The sequence below is a fragment of the Protobothrops mucrosquamatus genome, unplaced genomic scaffold, assembly GCF_001527695.2.
Source record: "Protobothrops mucrosquamatus isolate PMUCROS unplaced genomic scaffold, P.Mucros_1.0 scaffold14, whole genome shotgun sequence".
In the NCBI taxonomy this organism is placed as follows: domain Eukaryota; kingdom Metazoa; phylum Chordata; class Lepidosauria; order Squamata; family Viperidae; genus Protobothrops; species Protobothrops mucrosquamatus.
In genome coordinates, this window is record NW_015386401.1 from 2186150 (window position 1) to 2202214 (window position 16065).

Sequence of the window (16065 nt, forward strand, 5' to 3'; positions counted from 1 at the left end):
AGTGAATGATCTGACCATGACAGGGGCTCAATGACTACCTCCCCCGTTTCCAGATCATTCTGCCACTGGCCAGAGACAAAAATTAGATCCAGTGTGTGTCCTCCCGTGTGAGTGGGGGCATGCACTAATTGGGTCAAGTCCAAGGCCGTCATGGAAGCCAAGAACTCCTGAGCTGCCGCCGACGTTTCGCCCACTGATGTTGCTTTGATACAGCATTAGAAGTGAAACATCCCTTTCTTTAAAACCCACTTCTAGGAGCTGGTACGCCATGTCAAAGCAGTGGCCTTCAGCAATCTGTTATTCAGATCTGCATTTGCAGAGACAAGTTGTTGAGCAAAGCAAAGAGTCTTGCCCTGGTGCTTTAGTTGGTACAGGACTACAGGTTTTAGGCGTAGTGTCTCAGTTCTGTATTGTGGCATTACTCCACTGTTTTGAATTAAGGCTAGTGAAAAAAAGGAGCACCACTCCACACTGCCACACTAAGACATTTTCAGGACTGGGACATCTTGAGTAGGGAAACATTAGATATACATATGTAAGATCTATAGAATTTCAAAAACTTCTCTTGATGGTTAACCAATTGAGAGCTAGCTGCCTGTCTTCTTTCCTCTTAATACAGTAGTGAAAAGGAAAAATTGTGTTCTCAAGACAGAATCAATAAAGAGTTTTCTTCCTTAAAGAGATGGGAGTACAATTTATTTCTCCTAATTCTGTTTTCTTAATGAAAATATGAACCATTTCCTATCAGCCCAATATCTCCACTGACTCAATTTTTCACAGTCTAATAGAGAAGCAAATGAAGAATTCAAACACGCACTTTGCAGAGTTGAGCTACTCGTGACACCCGAAGCTTATCATAGAACTCAAATTCAATAGCAGTTTCCGTGAAGAACACAAAAATTCTGTCAGAGTCAGAGACTGCTTCATTCTCCTGTATAAGTTCCATATCAATAAAAGTGGGTTCTGGAACAGACAAAAACAAGCAAGACTGCAAAGAAAATCCAGCAGATTTTAGGATTTTTGTGGTTGTAATCTACAGTTTTAGCTAAAGGAAAAATACTGAGAAGTCATTGCTATTCCATTTTTCTCTTTAAAATAAACAAAATGTCCAGTAAAGTGTGGGCATTTATGGTTTTATGAATTCAAATGTTTTAGTTTAAATCTTTAAAAACATAATAGTCAAATATATCAAAGTTCAACAGCCTAGCACCTAGCTCCTGCATTGGCCAAATATGGCTCTGATTTCCACTTTCCTAGAAATATTCTTTACATTTTTTCTTCCCCAATGTATCAAATAGCAACCCATCTGGCCTGATTGCTTTTTCCTTCCCATCACTCACCTCTTTATGTACCGTTGGGTGTCTTTATTTAAACCAATGCACAATCTATTAGTAAGGTATAATTTTTCAGCAGGTGCTGAAACTTGCATGAGTTAAAATGAGGACATGAATTACCTCATGGTGATATTTTAAATCCTTTCCTTTGCGCATATTTGCTTGAGTCCCTCCCCTTTTCCAATTTTACTTCTTAAAAATTAGGGCACAGCAAAAATTAACACAGATTAACATAAGTCACCGAGCTATACATGAAAGATTAATCTTTTATAAGAAGGATAATGGGTTATTACCCATATTAAATGAGAGCAATTTTGCCCTTTTTAAAATAAAAGCACTGTTTATAGAAACTAATTAAATCTCCTTGCATCTTGTTTCTGTTATTATGTCACAAAAAGAATAAGGAGTCCTGCTGGAAGTAAAACTGGTGACAAATAACCCTGTCAGTGGATTAAAGAACTTTATTTATGGATTCATTATCTGATTTTGAAGCAATTAATTAAATGAAATAAGTTCACAAATTATAAAGCATCAGGGATGGAATCCTTGGGAGAACCTTGATGTTGTGCTAGAAGGTTATAATTAAATTTAATAAACAAGTATGCCATTTTTCCTAAGAGTAAAGGACACACACCGTGCTACTCTTCTGACAGTTTAGCTTAGGGCAGTCAACAAAACAATTTGTAGTTCAGATACTATGAAAGAAAATCAAATAGCTTTGATAAGATTTAAAATGCACTAGGGATAATTGAGGACTTAGAGGAGGTCTGAGGAAGGAATCCAAGGCAAGGCACAGAAGAAATGGCATAGAGTCAGTCCTGGGCTAGGAAGAACTTGAAGGAAAGTCAGGCAGGAATTGAGAATTTAAGTAATATGGAACTGAGTTCAAAAAGGGCTAATCAAAAATGTCCGTGAAGAAATATTATTGTGCTAAAGAACTGGAGAATTCTGTGTTAGGGGAAGATAATGAATATCAAAGATGTAAATAAAGGGTATATCTAAAGGAAGCAGGCCAAACCAGGTACTTTTCCAAAAAGCAAGAATCTAGCAAAGCAAAAAGTGATGGAGACATAAGCCATATTCACCTGTAATGCTATCCCAGAATTTTGTGAACCACTGTTTGTTAAGTCCAGGTGGGGACCTTGCCAAAACTTTATTGGATTTGGCATTGTAAGGAAGAATGCAGGAAGCAATGACAAGCTGTTTCATTAAACACAACAAGAATATTTACAGAAAGAGGTTCAACAAAAAGGAACAAAGTCACCTTTTAGGGGAGATGGGCAGCATAGAAATATAACAAATAAATAAAATAAAATAAAATAAAAACTTGATAAGATCCCCATGTGTGTAAGAAACGCTTTGACTACTGGAAATGAGCAATAAACTTCACCAAGTAAGTCTAAGCAGTATGACATGATTGTATTGAAGCCTTCCAGAGGTTTGGCAATTGACATAGCCAGGACTGAAAGAAAAACACAGAGCATATTGGACAGGAGACGTTTCCAATTATACAAATTCAAAATAATCTATGCTGGAATTGAAACTTACAAAAAAAAATGGAATGGCAATTAATGTTTGTAAGTCTATTACTGCATGTGTAATAGGATTCAACCCAGTCAGTGACATAATAATTCCCATGAAGATTCAAAAGTGACAAATTAGTTTCATAATTACACTGGTATATGCTCCAACAATAGATGCTGAAGAAGTTGATGAATGAAACAAGACGTAATGGATCAAACCCCAAAGAATGATGTTCTATTCATTATTGGCAATTTTGATGTAAAAATTGAAGACGGTCTCTACTGAAAAGTGTTGGAAAATATGGACTAGGAAGCTAATGAGGCAGGATAATGACTGATTGATATCTGCACAGAAAATGACTGCTAGCATTCTGTCAGCAATTCAAATGAGAGTTTTGTATCTGGATGTCTCCGAATGGACAACATTATATTCGAACTGATTATGGGCCATCGAGTTGATATCAGTTCTTAGTGACCATACAGAAAGATCTTCCCCAAGATGTTTTGCCTCCAACCTCATCCTTTAGGTCTTCACACCTATATAATTGATCCTATAATTGATTTCATCCATCTTGCTGCTGCTCGTTCTTTTCACTTTCCTTTCATCTTTTCCTGGGTTATAAATTTCTCAAGAGAGCTATATTTTTGCATAATATGTCTGCAAAATATTGAGTATAATCATTTGTATCTTGAGAACTCTGCATTCATTTGTTTCAATGATTCATTTATTTGTTTTCTTAGCTAATCATGGTATTCTCAGAAATCTCCAGCACCAACGTTCAAAAGTACCAAGACTTTATTAATACTCTATTCTATTTTTTCAAAGTCCAACTTTTGCTTCCAACAAAATATCACAGGGAGAACTGTTGCCTGCATAACTCTCGATAGCTGTAGATGTAGGTAGATCATACATATTTTTTCTAAGACCTTCATTGCTACACTACTAAATGTTTATGGCATGTTTCATGATTATGGTTTATTGTTGAAATTTATTCTAAGGCTGATTGTTGTACCTGTTATTACATAATCTAATTCTAACTGATATTATTCAATCACTGTGCTATGTCTACATATAGTCTTTTCTATATCCTTTCTGATTATGAAAGCAACATCATTCATTCTATGATTTTTGTGCCCTGAGTAGTGAAGTGCATAGTCTGAAAGTGTCCAATTCCACTCAGTTTCAATTCACTGATGCCTGTTATTGATTCATTTTATCTTTCAGTGTGTTGAGCCTTCCCACATTCAGGCATTTACATTCAAAATTCCCACTATAAATTTATTTTTGCAGCTTCAGATTTTATTTTCCCACATGGCAACATCAACAACCAGATGTCCAGAAGGCTTTGGTCTGACTGTATCATTGATACTACAAAGGATCCTTAGCTCTTTCTCAATAGCATGTTGAGTATAATCTTAAAGATTCAAGTTCATCCTCCAGCACTATTTCATTAATCACTTTATATTGCTTATCCAAGTGGTTTTCTTAGTAAAACACATTTACTCTTGTCTTCTCCTGCACAATATGAAATGATGCCTTTGCCATTGTCATTAAAGTGATCATTTGCCTCCAGCATCTTCCTATATCACTTCATGAGTTATGTGACCCACTAGAAGTATACATTCTTTGTATATACACCTGAAATTCTTCACTCATCCCTCCCAGGAATTTCTCTTTCTGCCACAATGAGGTATCATAGTAGTACTTGGGGGAGGGGGGAAATGTTCAGAGTAGATTACTGAATTAAAGCAGGAGTACACAGAATATAGGTCTGAAACAGAACTTTTGTTTTCTATAACACCCCAACTCTGAAAAAATGAATCTGTTTATTAATTGCTTTCCTGATACGGTGGGAGAAGACAGGATTAGCTTACCCTATTCCTAACATTAATCAACTGGGGAAAAAAGAAGACAATAGTGTTTTTGGAAAAGAAGCAAAAGGATCCTGTGAGAGAATCCAGTGAATCTCTTTCCTTTTCCTTCTAGGGTGTTCTGAGTGAGAGTTATAGAGCAATTAGCCAACTTGCGGACCAAGAATGAACGGGGATGGCAGCATGTCCATTATTTTAATATCTTCTAAAACAGCCCTTATTCCAAAGCTCTCTAAGTAAAATCTGCAACAATTCTATTATACAGCTGTTTTTGTCTAAAGAGTAGGTTATAATTTCAAGATATTGTCTTGGGCTACATTTATCCCTGATAAAATTGGAAAAGAAGACTTCTCTTTTCAATAAAAATTTACTTACTTATTAAGCTACTACCATAGCTCCAATATGCTCCTTATAGAGTGTTATTTTCTCATCAAGCAAATTTGTCTAACGCTGACAACTTTAATTGTATGTTAAAATTTGGTTTGTGATAATGTGTGACACAGGCAGCTGAGATCACAGTAAAGACTAACTTCCAAAAGAAGCCCCACTTGCTCCATTAATTTTGTACAAAATGTCTTACCATTAAGCCAAGATGCTTTATATTCTGTCCTTAAAGGATTCCTGAAACTCCGCAATATAATTGGCTCTGTACCCAAGAAGTTATTTGAAGTAGCTGTATAAAGTGCACCATCTGAGATGAAGCAAATAAAAAGATGTATCTTTTTAGCCCCGCCACAATTTGCAAAAGGAGATGGGTATATTGTGTGAGCTATATAGCTCAAGGATAGCTCACAGATAAATATAGAAGCAAAAGCATAGAAGGCGTGTGAGCCATGTCAAATCCTGGCCACTGCTACAAATGGCACCTTTGGAATTTAATAACATGCATGTGGGTTATGGAAAGGTCCATGATCAGCATCAACAATATGATGCTGGACTAGGGTCTCATAGCTCCTTTTCCTTTAAAATAAAAATAGAAATAGAATAAATATGGTTGTTTAACATGTGAGTAGCCTAACATTAGTTTGAGCTACAGCAATTCTCCACAGAATGATGAAGCATGCACAACAATTAAACCTGCTTAATCTAATTTTAATTTAGCAGGTTAAATAAATGTTGCTATAATTCATGGCAAGACATAAAGGAAGTAGAAGAGGAAAACGTAGATAAAGGTTGATATGTGGTATTAAAAAAGAACAGGAGCATCATTAGAAAAATTGCACTTTTGTAAGGCAAGTCAGGATTATGAGTATTCAATTGCTAGGAATTGAATCTGACTCAATGGCACATAACCAACCAATTTTTAATAAACAACATGAACACAAAAAGCCATCCTTGCATTATTGCAAGTCCAATAGCATAGCTTTCTTCATCTTAATATGAAAATACTAGCGCCAACATTAAGGACTGGCAAAGTCAGTCCCTCTTACTCCATACCAGCATCTGTTCCTCCTCACTCTTGAGCTTACTATTTCTCCTTCTTGCTATTGTTATCTGTTCAACTGTGCTTGAAGGTGACTTAGCACTGACAGGAGCAAGAAAAATGGACTGAAGTCAGAGAAAGGAGACAGCTACAATAATGACGACTATGTGGAATTACAATGGAGGTGGGAGGAGAGAGTTGAGGGCATTTTGCTTAAGAGCTCTGTACAGCCTTTAGCCGAGACTGACACTTTGACTGCTGTCAGCAATTTAGCTTCCATTGCAAACATATGGCTGACAGAATGAAGCCGTGGTCAAACATATCAGCAAGTTTCCAAAAATAGAGGAAAACAAGCAGCTAAGTTTAAAAGGCTACATTGATTGCCCAATGACAATAGAAAATGGTTTGAAAAGAGTCTTTGTGTAAATATATCAGCTTCTTCTTTAATTTTTTTTTAACCAAAAAGCTGCTGCTTGCAGAATAGGGTAACATTCCCTCCCACTATGATCTATACTAGTATACAGAAAAGAACAGAGGCGAAACGAGACAAAGTTGAAAAAGAATAAATATGTCATTAGCATCTTTCAAAAAAAAAAATTCCTACATCAGCCAGCTATTGAGGAAGAGCTGATATACAGGTAGATTGCATATGCCATTAGTTTCCTGATAGCTTTTTCAAACCAGTCTTTTATTCAAAGACTGATAAGCAACATCACATCTGAAATATATTCACTCTAATTTGAGTAATCAGTGCTTGACAACCATGACTAAATAAAAAAGATATCAAGAAATTTTTCAGGGCAAGGAGAAAACTTACCGACCATTAAAGAGGCATAACTCACAGCTGGTTCATATGGACATCTTCCTCTGCTTTCTGTAGCTCTTGTATACAACTTTAATTTCATATTGTCAATTACCTATTTTAAATAATTCCCAGAGAGATGTATTAGTGACAATGTTCACACTTCTTGCTAAATCATGGTTTACTTATCCATCAAAAGGTAAAGCCCCTTGATTCCATTCAACTTCCAAGCTGAGCATGAATCTGGATGACTGAAACAGTGCTTTATATGAAAACAAAGACTAAGGAGGTTCTATTGAGAAAAATCTCAAGATTGGAAACCAAAGTCTAGGATGCTGTCCATATTCTGATGCTGTAAAAAGTCCTGGTTATCAAAAGATTCAGTGGAAAAATGTAACAGAGTCCTAAAGATCAACTGACAGTGGTCTATCTGCCATCTCCACTAGCTGTCAAAAATCTGTCTTAATTTTGCCGTTGATTGAGTTGTGAAAAAAACCATTCCTTTGAATGTTCATCCACCCACTTGAGCCAGATTTCTGTTAAATGTCAAGACCTAATATGCTCTAAACTAGGAGAGAAAGTGAGAATCTGATCACAAAAAAGAATGGAAGCCTTACTCATCAGACAGCATAACTTAAAGTCTCCTTGGTAAGACTCAGTAACTAGCTTTGATTATCCTAACATATAATGGATTGAACAGAGACTGGAAACTAGATAATGCTATGATGACTGTATGCCAAATTATGTTACTATAGGATTCCAAAGCATTCCCAAGAGTATGTCACCTTTCATGAGCAATGTACTTCTCATCTCCATGTACTAACATCAGAGGTTACAATAATGCATTGGAGAATCCATAAAGGTGTTCATATGAAAAGCAAAGGTCAGCCACCTCTGAAGGGAAATGTTTATCAGTATGGAACCAGAATAAAATTATGAGAGTATTTTCACTTCTCAAAATTATGTCACTATATACCATCATGAGCCTCTGTAGGGTGGCATGCAGAACCTAATACTGTAATCCTTTCCAATATTTGTTTTCTGTTCATCTGAAGAAAAAATATAGCCAAATATATACAAGTATTTCAAATGTATGATGAAAACATAATTGTAAAGAAGGAATGTCTTATCATCTTTGATGGACTTGTAATAAAACAAAGTAATATTTGGGCCAGATTTATATTTTAATGCAGAAGTTTCTTAAAATGAATATAAAATTGAAACCAGATATTTTCCTTTTAGGACTATTGGACAAAGAACTTGAAAAAACTCTGGAAGTTTTTTCTGCATATGTTGACTAGAACAAGAATTGTTTATGTGCAAAACTGGAAACATGTATTAATCCCCACAATGGAAGAATGGATGGAAAAATTGATGGAGCTAGCAGAGATGGATAAAATAACAGTTTTAATCAAAGAAAAATATACCCAACTTTCTTTCTACTTTGAAAGGCTTCTAGATTTTGTGTTTGAGACAGAAAAAAAAATGAAATTCTGACTGGGATTTGCTGATTAGATACGTTTGTTGTTATAGAAATGACTAGTTTATAGTAAATATGTAAAAGTAAAAAATTAAGGTTTGCCTTACTATTTTTATTTTATTATGCTGAAAAGGGTTGGAAGTTAACATTTTTCTTTCCTTTTTCCCTAACCCACACTTTTTCCCTCTCTTCCCTTCCACATTTCCCTAATATCTTTATTTTCATTGTATTTTATATTATGATAGTTTCAATAAAACTATATTTTTTAAAAAAGAGGAAAAAATATACAGTTGAATACTTAAACAGCTCACAAGCGGTGAAATCTATGTGAGGAAGCTGTAAGGCTCTTCTCTAAATTTTCTTATGGCCCCTACGTCTATTTTGCCTTGTTGTAGAGAGAAGGACAGCAGACAATGGAAATTATCTAGATATGAACACAGTTTCCTGCAATGAACATAATTTCCTGCAACTGTAATATTAATAAACACGTTTGTTCCAGAGAATATTAATTATTAGAAGTGAAAACTCTTACTCAAAAGATGGTTTTAGTAAGCTGAATGAATTGGTATGTGAAAATAAGTCTCCTAGAAATCCAAAGAGGCTAGTATATCTTCTTTCCATACCATTCCAGAATTTATCTCATTCCACAGAAAATCTGTAATCTCACATATTAGTCTAAGCTGGCTCTCCAACCCCATTAATTTTTCTTGAATGGAGTTTTAAAAATTGCAGAACTTTTGTGAAGATGCTATTTTATCACCTACATTAGGAGGAGATGTTATTCATCACTAGGTGGCATTTCCCTGGAACAATAGACTTGGGAGAATAGAGAAAACAGTTGGAAGGATGAGATATAACACCTATTGTACATGCTTTCGAGAGGGTATTCAGATTCTTTGATCTGATGTTATTTTGGCTCTCTGATGCACAACGATTGTAATTGCCTTGTTTGGTCACTACTGTTCCTAATTAAAATGGTGAGGCTGTTGTGTTTTGTGAGGGATCTGGTCCCAGCCCATGAGAGGTATCTCCTTTGACATAGGCAAAGGAGTGTGATCAAAAAGAGCAAGAGGACTGGGAACCTATTCCTAAATTGCAAGCCTTTTTCATAATATTTGCAAAACCTTTTTCTTAATAGTTATTAATATCATCCATACTTCCATTGTGGGGATTAGTGATATTCCCAATTTCTCAAAAATGATAACTAAGGGTTGCTTAGCTAGTTCAAATACTATGATAAATTAGAATTCTTATAAAGAATTTATGACCCTTGTTTAGGGTAACAACAATTTTAAAAGCCAAGTAAAAGAAATAGGATGAATATGGTTGGATCTTGTAATATCTTTTGCAAATAGTACCATTCCCTCCATTTTAACAGGGCGAAGAAAAAATTTGCAATGGATAGTCCTAATGGTAGTCCTCAACTTACAACAGTTCATTTAGTGACCGTTCAACGTTACAATGGCACTGAAAAAAGTATATAATCATTTTTCACATTCATGACCATTGCAGCATCTCCATGGTCACATGATCAAAATTTAGATACTTGGCAACTGATTCATATTTGATGGTTGCAGTGTCTCAGGATCATGTGATCACCTTTTGTGATTTCTGACAAGCAAAATCAATCGAGAAGCAAGATTCACTTAACAGCCATGTTACTAACTTAACAACTATAGTGATTCACTTAACAACTGTGGCAAGAAAGGTCATAAAATGGGGCAAACCTCACTTAACAAATGTTCACTTAGCAACAGAAATTTTGAGCTCAATTGTGGTTGTAAGTCAAGGACTACCTGTACTTGCTTGTACAAACCATTGAGATGTGTATTCTACCTTACTTATTTCTAGCATTCTTATACTATTTTGTAGCCTCCTGTGACTCAGAAAGTGGCTTAGGATAAATACTATGACTAAATGACAATTCCTTGTTCCCATAAGTAAAAGACATATTGCAATAGCCCCCCAAATATGCTATGAACTTACCATGTAACGACAAGCTGGATGAAATGCATTTGTGCCACACACGTATAAATTTGTTGCATTTATCTTATGCATAATAAGTATATAGTTGTTGCATTCTGCCTGAAAAATGCACACAAATGATTAACTTCAAAAACTGCAATTATATTCTCAACCTTATAAAACAATTCTGCTGTGGAAGGTAAGCAAAGACTGGCATTGTAAGATCCCTGGGCAGGAGAACAATACTTGTCTTCTGGAGAGAACACAGGGTACACTTTTCTAACAAATGCACTGATAAATGGTGCAGTTAAGTAATTTTAGGACACTGGATGAACAGGAAAATTATTTATATGATAATGAGTTTTAATTTCTCTCTTCAAAATATATTAAATTACTTCTAATGTATTTGAGACCCTTTTACTGATTCTAGGGAGAGAAAAAATGCATTTTCTCCTTCAAACCATATATTAAGCCCTTGCTATTTTACTATTTATAGATTGATTTGGCTTGATCCCAGTGCCTAACATGGTTCTGGACAAGCTGGCCTTCCCCTGAAAAAGCAGGTCCGTGACTTAAAGGTTCTGCTAGAATTGCAGCTACTGCTGAAGCAGCAGAAGGAGATAATAGCCATAACTATCTTATTCTGGCACTCCCTTCAGGTGAAAGGGGGTCTACGGGAGAAGGGCGGTATATAAATTAAATTATTATTATTATTATTATTATTATCAAGTAGTGAGAGTGATATAGAAATGTTGTAATAAATAAATAACACATAACCATCCTTCTTCCTATACAAGATAATTCACAGTTTTCCCAATGTTTCCTATATTTCTATTCAAAACTGTGTTTTTGGAAGAGTTCACAAAGCAGTTTGCAGTGAAGCACAAATATATGTGTACAGGTAGTCCTCGACTTACAACCACAATTGAGCCCAGAATTTATGTTCTAAGTAAGAAATTTGTTAAGTGAGTTTTGTCCCATTTTATGACTTTCCTTGTCACATTTGTTAAGTGAATCACTGCAGTTGTTAAATTAGTAACCAGATTGTTAAGTGAATCTGATTTCCCCATTGCTTGTTAGAAGGTCGCAAAAAATGGTCACATGACCCAGGGACACTGCAGCTGTCATAAATATGAACCAGCTGTCAAGCATCCGAATGTAAATCATGTGACCATGGGGTTGCTGCAACAGTCATAAGTGTGAAAAATGGTTATGTCACTTTTTTCAGTACCGTTGTAACTTTGAACAGTCACTAAATGAATTGTTGTAAGTCGAGGACTACCTGTACTTAAGAGGATCTAAAAATGTAATGATATTCTATTTAATAATTAATGGCCAGGATAATCAGTCTAGACTCTAGACCATGCATGTTACTACTTGGATTTGGAGATGGATGGAAAGAAAAGGTTCATAATTCAGTGGATTGGTATTAACATCCTCACCTGTTAAAGACAGCAGCTGAGGGAAACAAAATCCTAACTCCTAAGTGAAACAAGGGGATGGGTTTGGAAAGGGTACTTTGAAGAACAGAGCCCCACTCAGTAGCAGAGCAGAGAGTATACATGAATCAAGTTCTCAGTTTCTAGCTGTAGTATTCCCATTCAAAAGATTTTATGAAAGAAAGCTAAAGAAGAGAAAGTTTCTTGCTAGAACAGAGTTCAAAAATACCATTTAGGCTGTCAAGTCCAAAATATGGCAAAAACTAAATGCAAATTAAAACATCTTAGACCGATGACAGTTTAGTTTCTGCTAGACCATTTCCAGTGAGAGAGACCCACTGCTTCTGTAGGTAATTGGTCTCACTGCTGAAAGCTTTTGCTCTTAGGAAGTAATTAATTAAATTATTTAAAAAACTTATATAGCCTCCTATCTGTTTATCATAAATCTTGGCAGTTCACAAAATAAGAAAAAACACAGAACTTATGAAACCACAACAAAAGCTTCCCTGCACCCAAAAGGCAACCCATTTCCCCATCACACAAATATTCACATTCAGCTGCAGCTTCACACTACCCCAGTGCTTGTGGGAAGTACCAGCTCTTCAAGGCCTTATGCCAGGCTAGAAGACTTACATTTTCTAAATTTTCTAATATTTAATCATGTCTCCCCTCAGCCTGATTTTCTTAAGACTAGACATTCCTAATTCCTTTGGTTTTTTCCACAAAACATAGCTTCTAGTGCTATGATAATCCGTTAGAATCCTAGAGGTTGAAGTTACATTTGAGTTAATGCCATTCTCAATGCAGGAATCCAAATTTCAAACACTATTGAATCTAGTATTGTAGGAAACTGATGAATGTATTATCATCCTTCTTGTCATTTTCAGCAAATCCTGGCAGGATCATTTGATACATTTAAAACCAGTAACTGATTAAGAAAGGAAGTTTGATGGTCAAGCTTCCAATGTTTATATGGGTCTAGTCAGAAATGAGAAACATTTTGGTGATGTGGTGAGTTAGAAAGTCATTTATCCCTAAATTAGCAATGTTAAAGCTGTTCTTCAACTGACTCCAAAAAGGAGACCTAGAAATGCCTGGCAGCAGTTGATTGAGACCAGTTTCTTGATCTCAATGATTTGTGTGAACTTCAACTGCCACATTTTTTTCAGCCATTTTAAAGTTGCAGAAGTGGAAAAACTCTGGTTTAGACTGTCTGTTCCCATCTTCTCAAATGAACGCATTCATAAATAGCAATAGTAATAGACAAACACTACTTCAGTAACTGAAGTGCACTTTTTTTTTTTAATCAAGCTCCAGTGTTAAAAAGTCCCGTTTTTATGGCGCTTTGTAGGAAAATGCTTTACGAAATGACAACTGGTGACAGTACTTGAACAATAATAAAGAAGGGCGGATGCTACCACAAGAAACCAACCTCAACCATGGAGCATAAATGTTTTGTTACCAATAACGGAGAAATAAACAATACTCCAATCAAGAAACTGCCAAAGAGCTAGTAGTAAACAGCCCAAGCCCCAAGCAAAAAAAACCCTCTAAGACCACCCCCATCCACACAGACAGGGCAAGCCACCAGAATATAAACTGACAGCAAACAGCACTCCTTACTAGCATTGATGAGGTTTCCTGGTTTGGGTAATGCAACGTTTTCAAGAAAACAAGCAAGCTCAGAGAGCACCAAGGACCCCTCATGTTTAGTTTTACTAAGTGGACAATACAATCGCTTCATTATTAGCTGCTAGGCAAGCCATAGAATTATGTATTAACCACTACTGAAATGACACACTCACCAACACACAACCAAACACTGCAGTCCAATCCATCCAAGTATTGTTGATGGCAGATTATTTGTCCTGAATGCAAAGACAATTTATAGCAGGCAAAACCAATAGAATATACAAGACTACCAAATAATCCACTTTCAGATAAAAGGAGGGACTCCAAACTTCCTGTAACTTGGTCCAATCTAATGAAAAAATTGCTCCAAGACTTCAGACACCAAATTCAGCTCATATTTCTTTCTCCTGAGATAACTGGTGTCCAGCAGTCCATAACACAAGACTATCTGAGAACTAAGAAGAGGGTAATGATGTACAGAGGGAGCCCTTGTTTTCTTTTCAGGACTGTAGAATAAGTTTTGAAAGAAACATTCAGCCTTTCTGCCAATAAGAACTACTCGGAGAAGAGAACTACTGGCCTGAAGAAATTAGTTTTTATTTTAAGGCCAACTTATTGGTCAGGTATCCAAGGCTGGGGAGCTATAAGATTCCAAGAAGCCTTGTGTTTTGAGAGAACAACTGTCAGATTTCAAGATTAACAGCTGACTGTAGGAGATTGCTTCTCAAATAAGAGCCAGAGTTTTCAAAAATTATAGACAACTTAAAGTTAGATGGGCTCACTGGAAATTCCAGTAATTGGAGATTAAAATTTTTCCTGTAATGATAGCCTCCTGGACCACCAGAGATGAGGAATCTGACTTCAATATGGACATTTTCTTTAGTTTAAAGGTAGGACTGAAGATTAAAACAGCCAGTTGCACCTCCTAAGGAGATGAAAGTCAAAAATGATTTACGTTTTCCCAGTTTTTAACTTGTACCATATATCACTAAAGTTCTCATTCTACCTAATATTTGCCTCCAGACCATTCTTTCAGATAGTTGAAGGATGCTATCATATTCCCTCTCATGTATTTTCTTTTCTTATTCTCTGATTATTTCTGCTGAAGGCAGGTTCCTTTAACCACAGATACTAGCTTGACAGGTAGGACTGTCAAGCACAGGAAATCAGGAGTACAGGCAGTTCAAAGGAATACAAAGGTTTGTTGCAAGCTTAAGCTCTCTACAAGAATCTGAATTACTAACAGTCAAAGCAAGTTGGCAGGAGAAAAGAGTCAATGGAATTCAAGGTGGGCTGGACTTGGATCTCTTGTGGGTGTGAAGGGACTTGAGACTGATGACACATTTAATCCCTCCCTCCAGCTCAGCCTGGTCATCTCTTATAAGGACTTTCCTCATCAAATCCCCCACTATTTTATTAGTGTTCCCAAGTAATTTCTGCTTGAGATTTCAATTCACATTTCACATTTCTCTCAGAAAATGAAATTGTTAAAATCAATTGAAGCCTAGAACATTGTATTAGTTTACCAAAATATACAGCAGTACAAAGAAAAAATGTAAATAATGGGAAAATAAAGGAGGAAAAGTGTAGGGGAAAGGGGAAAAGAAAGAGAAAACATTGACTTCTGGCTCTTTTTGGTGCAGTTGAATAAGGTAGTAACATAAAACCTCAAATTACTTTTATATGATAATATATACTAGCCATTTCTATAACAAATCTATTTATTTAAGCCTGAAGTGCAACCATACTCTATCTCGGAAATCAATTTAATATTTTCACCAAGGCACACCTTGCTTTTTCCTTTGCGAAGACATTGAAGCTTACTATCCTCTGAAGCAAACCAGGATACCTAGGAATCAAAACAGGCAAATGAACATATTAAAATCTTCCATAAAGTAAACATGCTGAGCCAATGCTATTGTTTCTAGCCACTTCCTTCAGTTAGGCATACCCTCTTTCCTATAGGACAATTAACACATAAAATCCATGTATTAAGATTTTATGGCCGAGATGATATCAGACCTAGTGATTTTAAACTAGAAATGGCTTCTTGTTTAGGCTGAGTATTTTTCTGAAACATTTTTTTTATCTAGTTGTATCTCTCAGCTGTGACTCTCTACTCCAATTTCTGTATCAGTCTCTAGTTCTCTTTCTGACAATTGCCAAGGGATTAGATGGAAAGGGGGAGAAAAATATCCTATAAGCCCAAGATGGTGTGGGAGAGGGTGGAGTCTCTTTTTTTCAGGAATAGTAGGAGTTCCAGGAGCTCTGGAGCTGCATATTGGCAATTGGCAAGAGCAAATAGATAAAATTAACCTTGTTATTCTGTTTATAAACAGAACAACACTGATATCCCCTACACTTCACTGAAGATGTTACCTAGCCTGGTAACGAAATGTTCGAAAACCAGCCCACGAACTCAGAGAATGAACCTTCACCCTCATGCTATAACTGAGCTACAGATATTTACAGCTATTGCAAAGATTATCCTTCTCTGCCTGTTCCTTCATTCCCCTTCAGTGAGAGAGGGTAACAGATTTTTGCCAATAATGGTAATTTGCAAATAATGAAGGGCCTTAGCTCCATTCTATAAAA

General features: G+C 36.0%; 1 protein-coding gene across 1 annotated transcript in view; it reads right to left on the minus strand.

Moving 5' to 3' along the window:
• LOC107282859 (semaphorin-4D-like) overlaps positions 1–7057 on the minus strand; it is a 20529-nt gene extending 13472 nt beyond the window's left edge. The window contains exons 1-3 of the mRNA XM_015810691.1: positions 6970–7057; positions 5310–5420; positions 818–963 (exon numbers count right to left, since the gene is read on the minus strand). Coding sequence (XP_015666177.1) covers positions 818–963; positions 5310–5420; positions 6970–7057 — 345 coding nt within the window. The remainder of the gene's footprint in view (positions 1–817; positions 964–5309; positions 5421–6969) is intronic.
• Positions 7058–16065: the final 9008 nt, after the last annotated feature.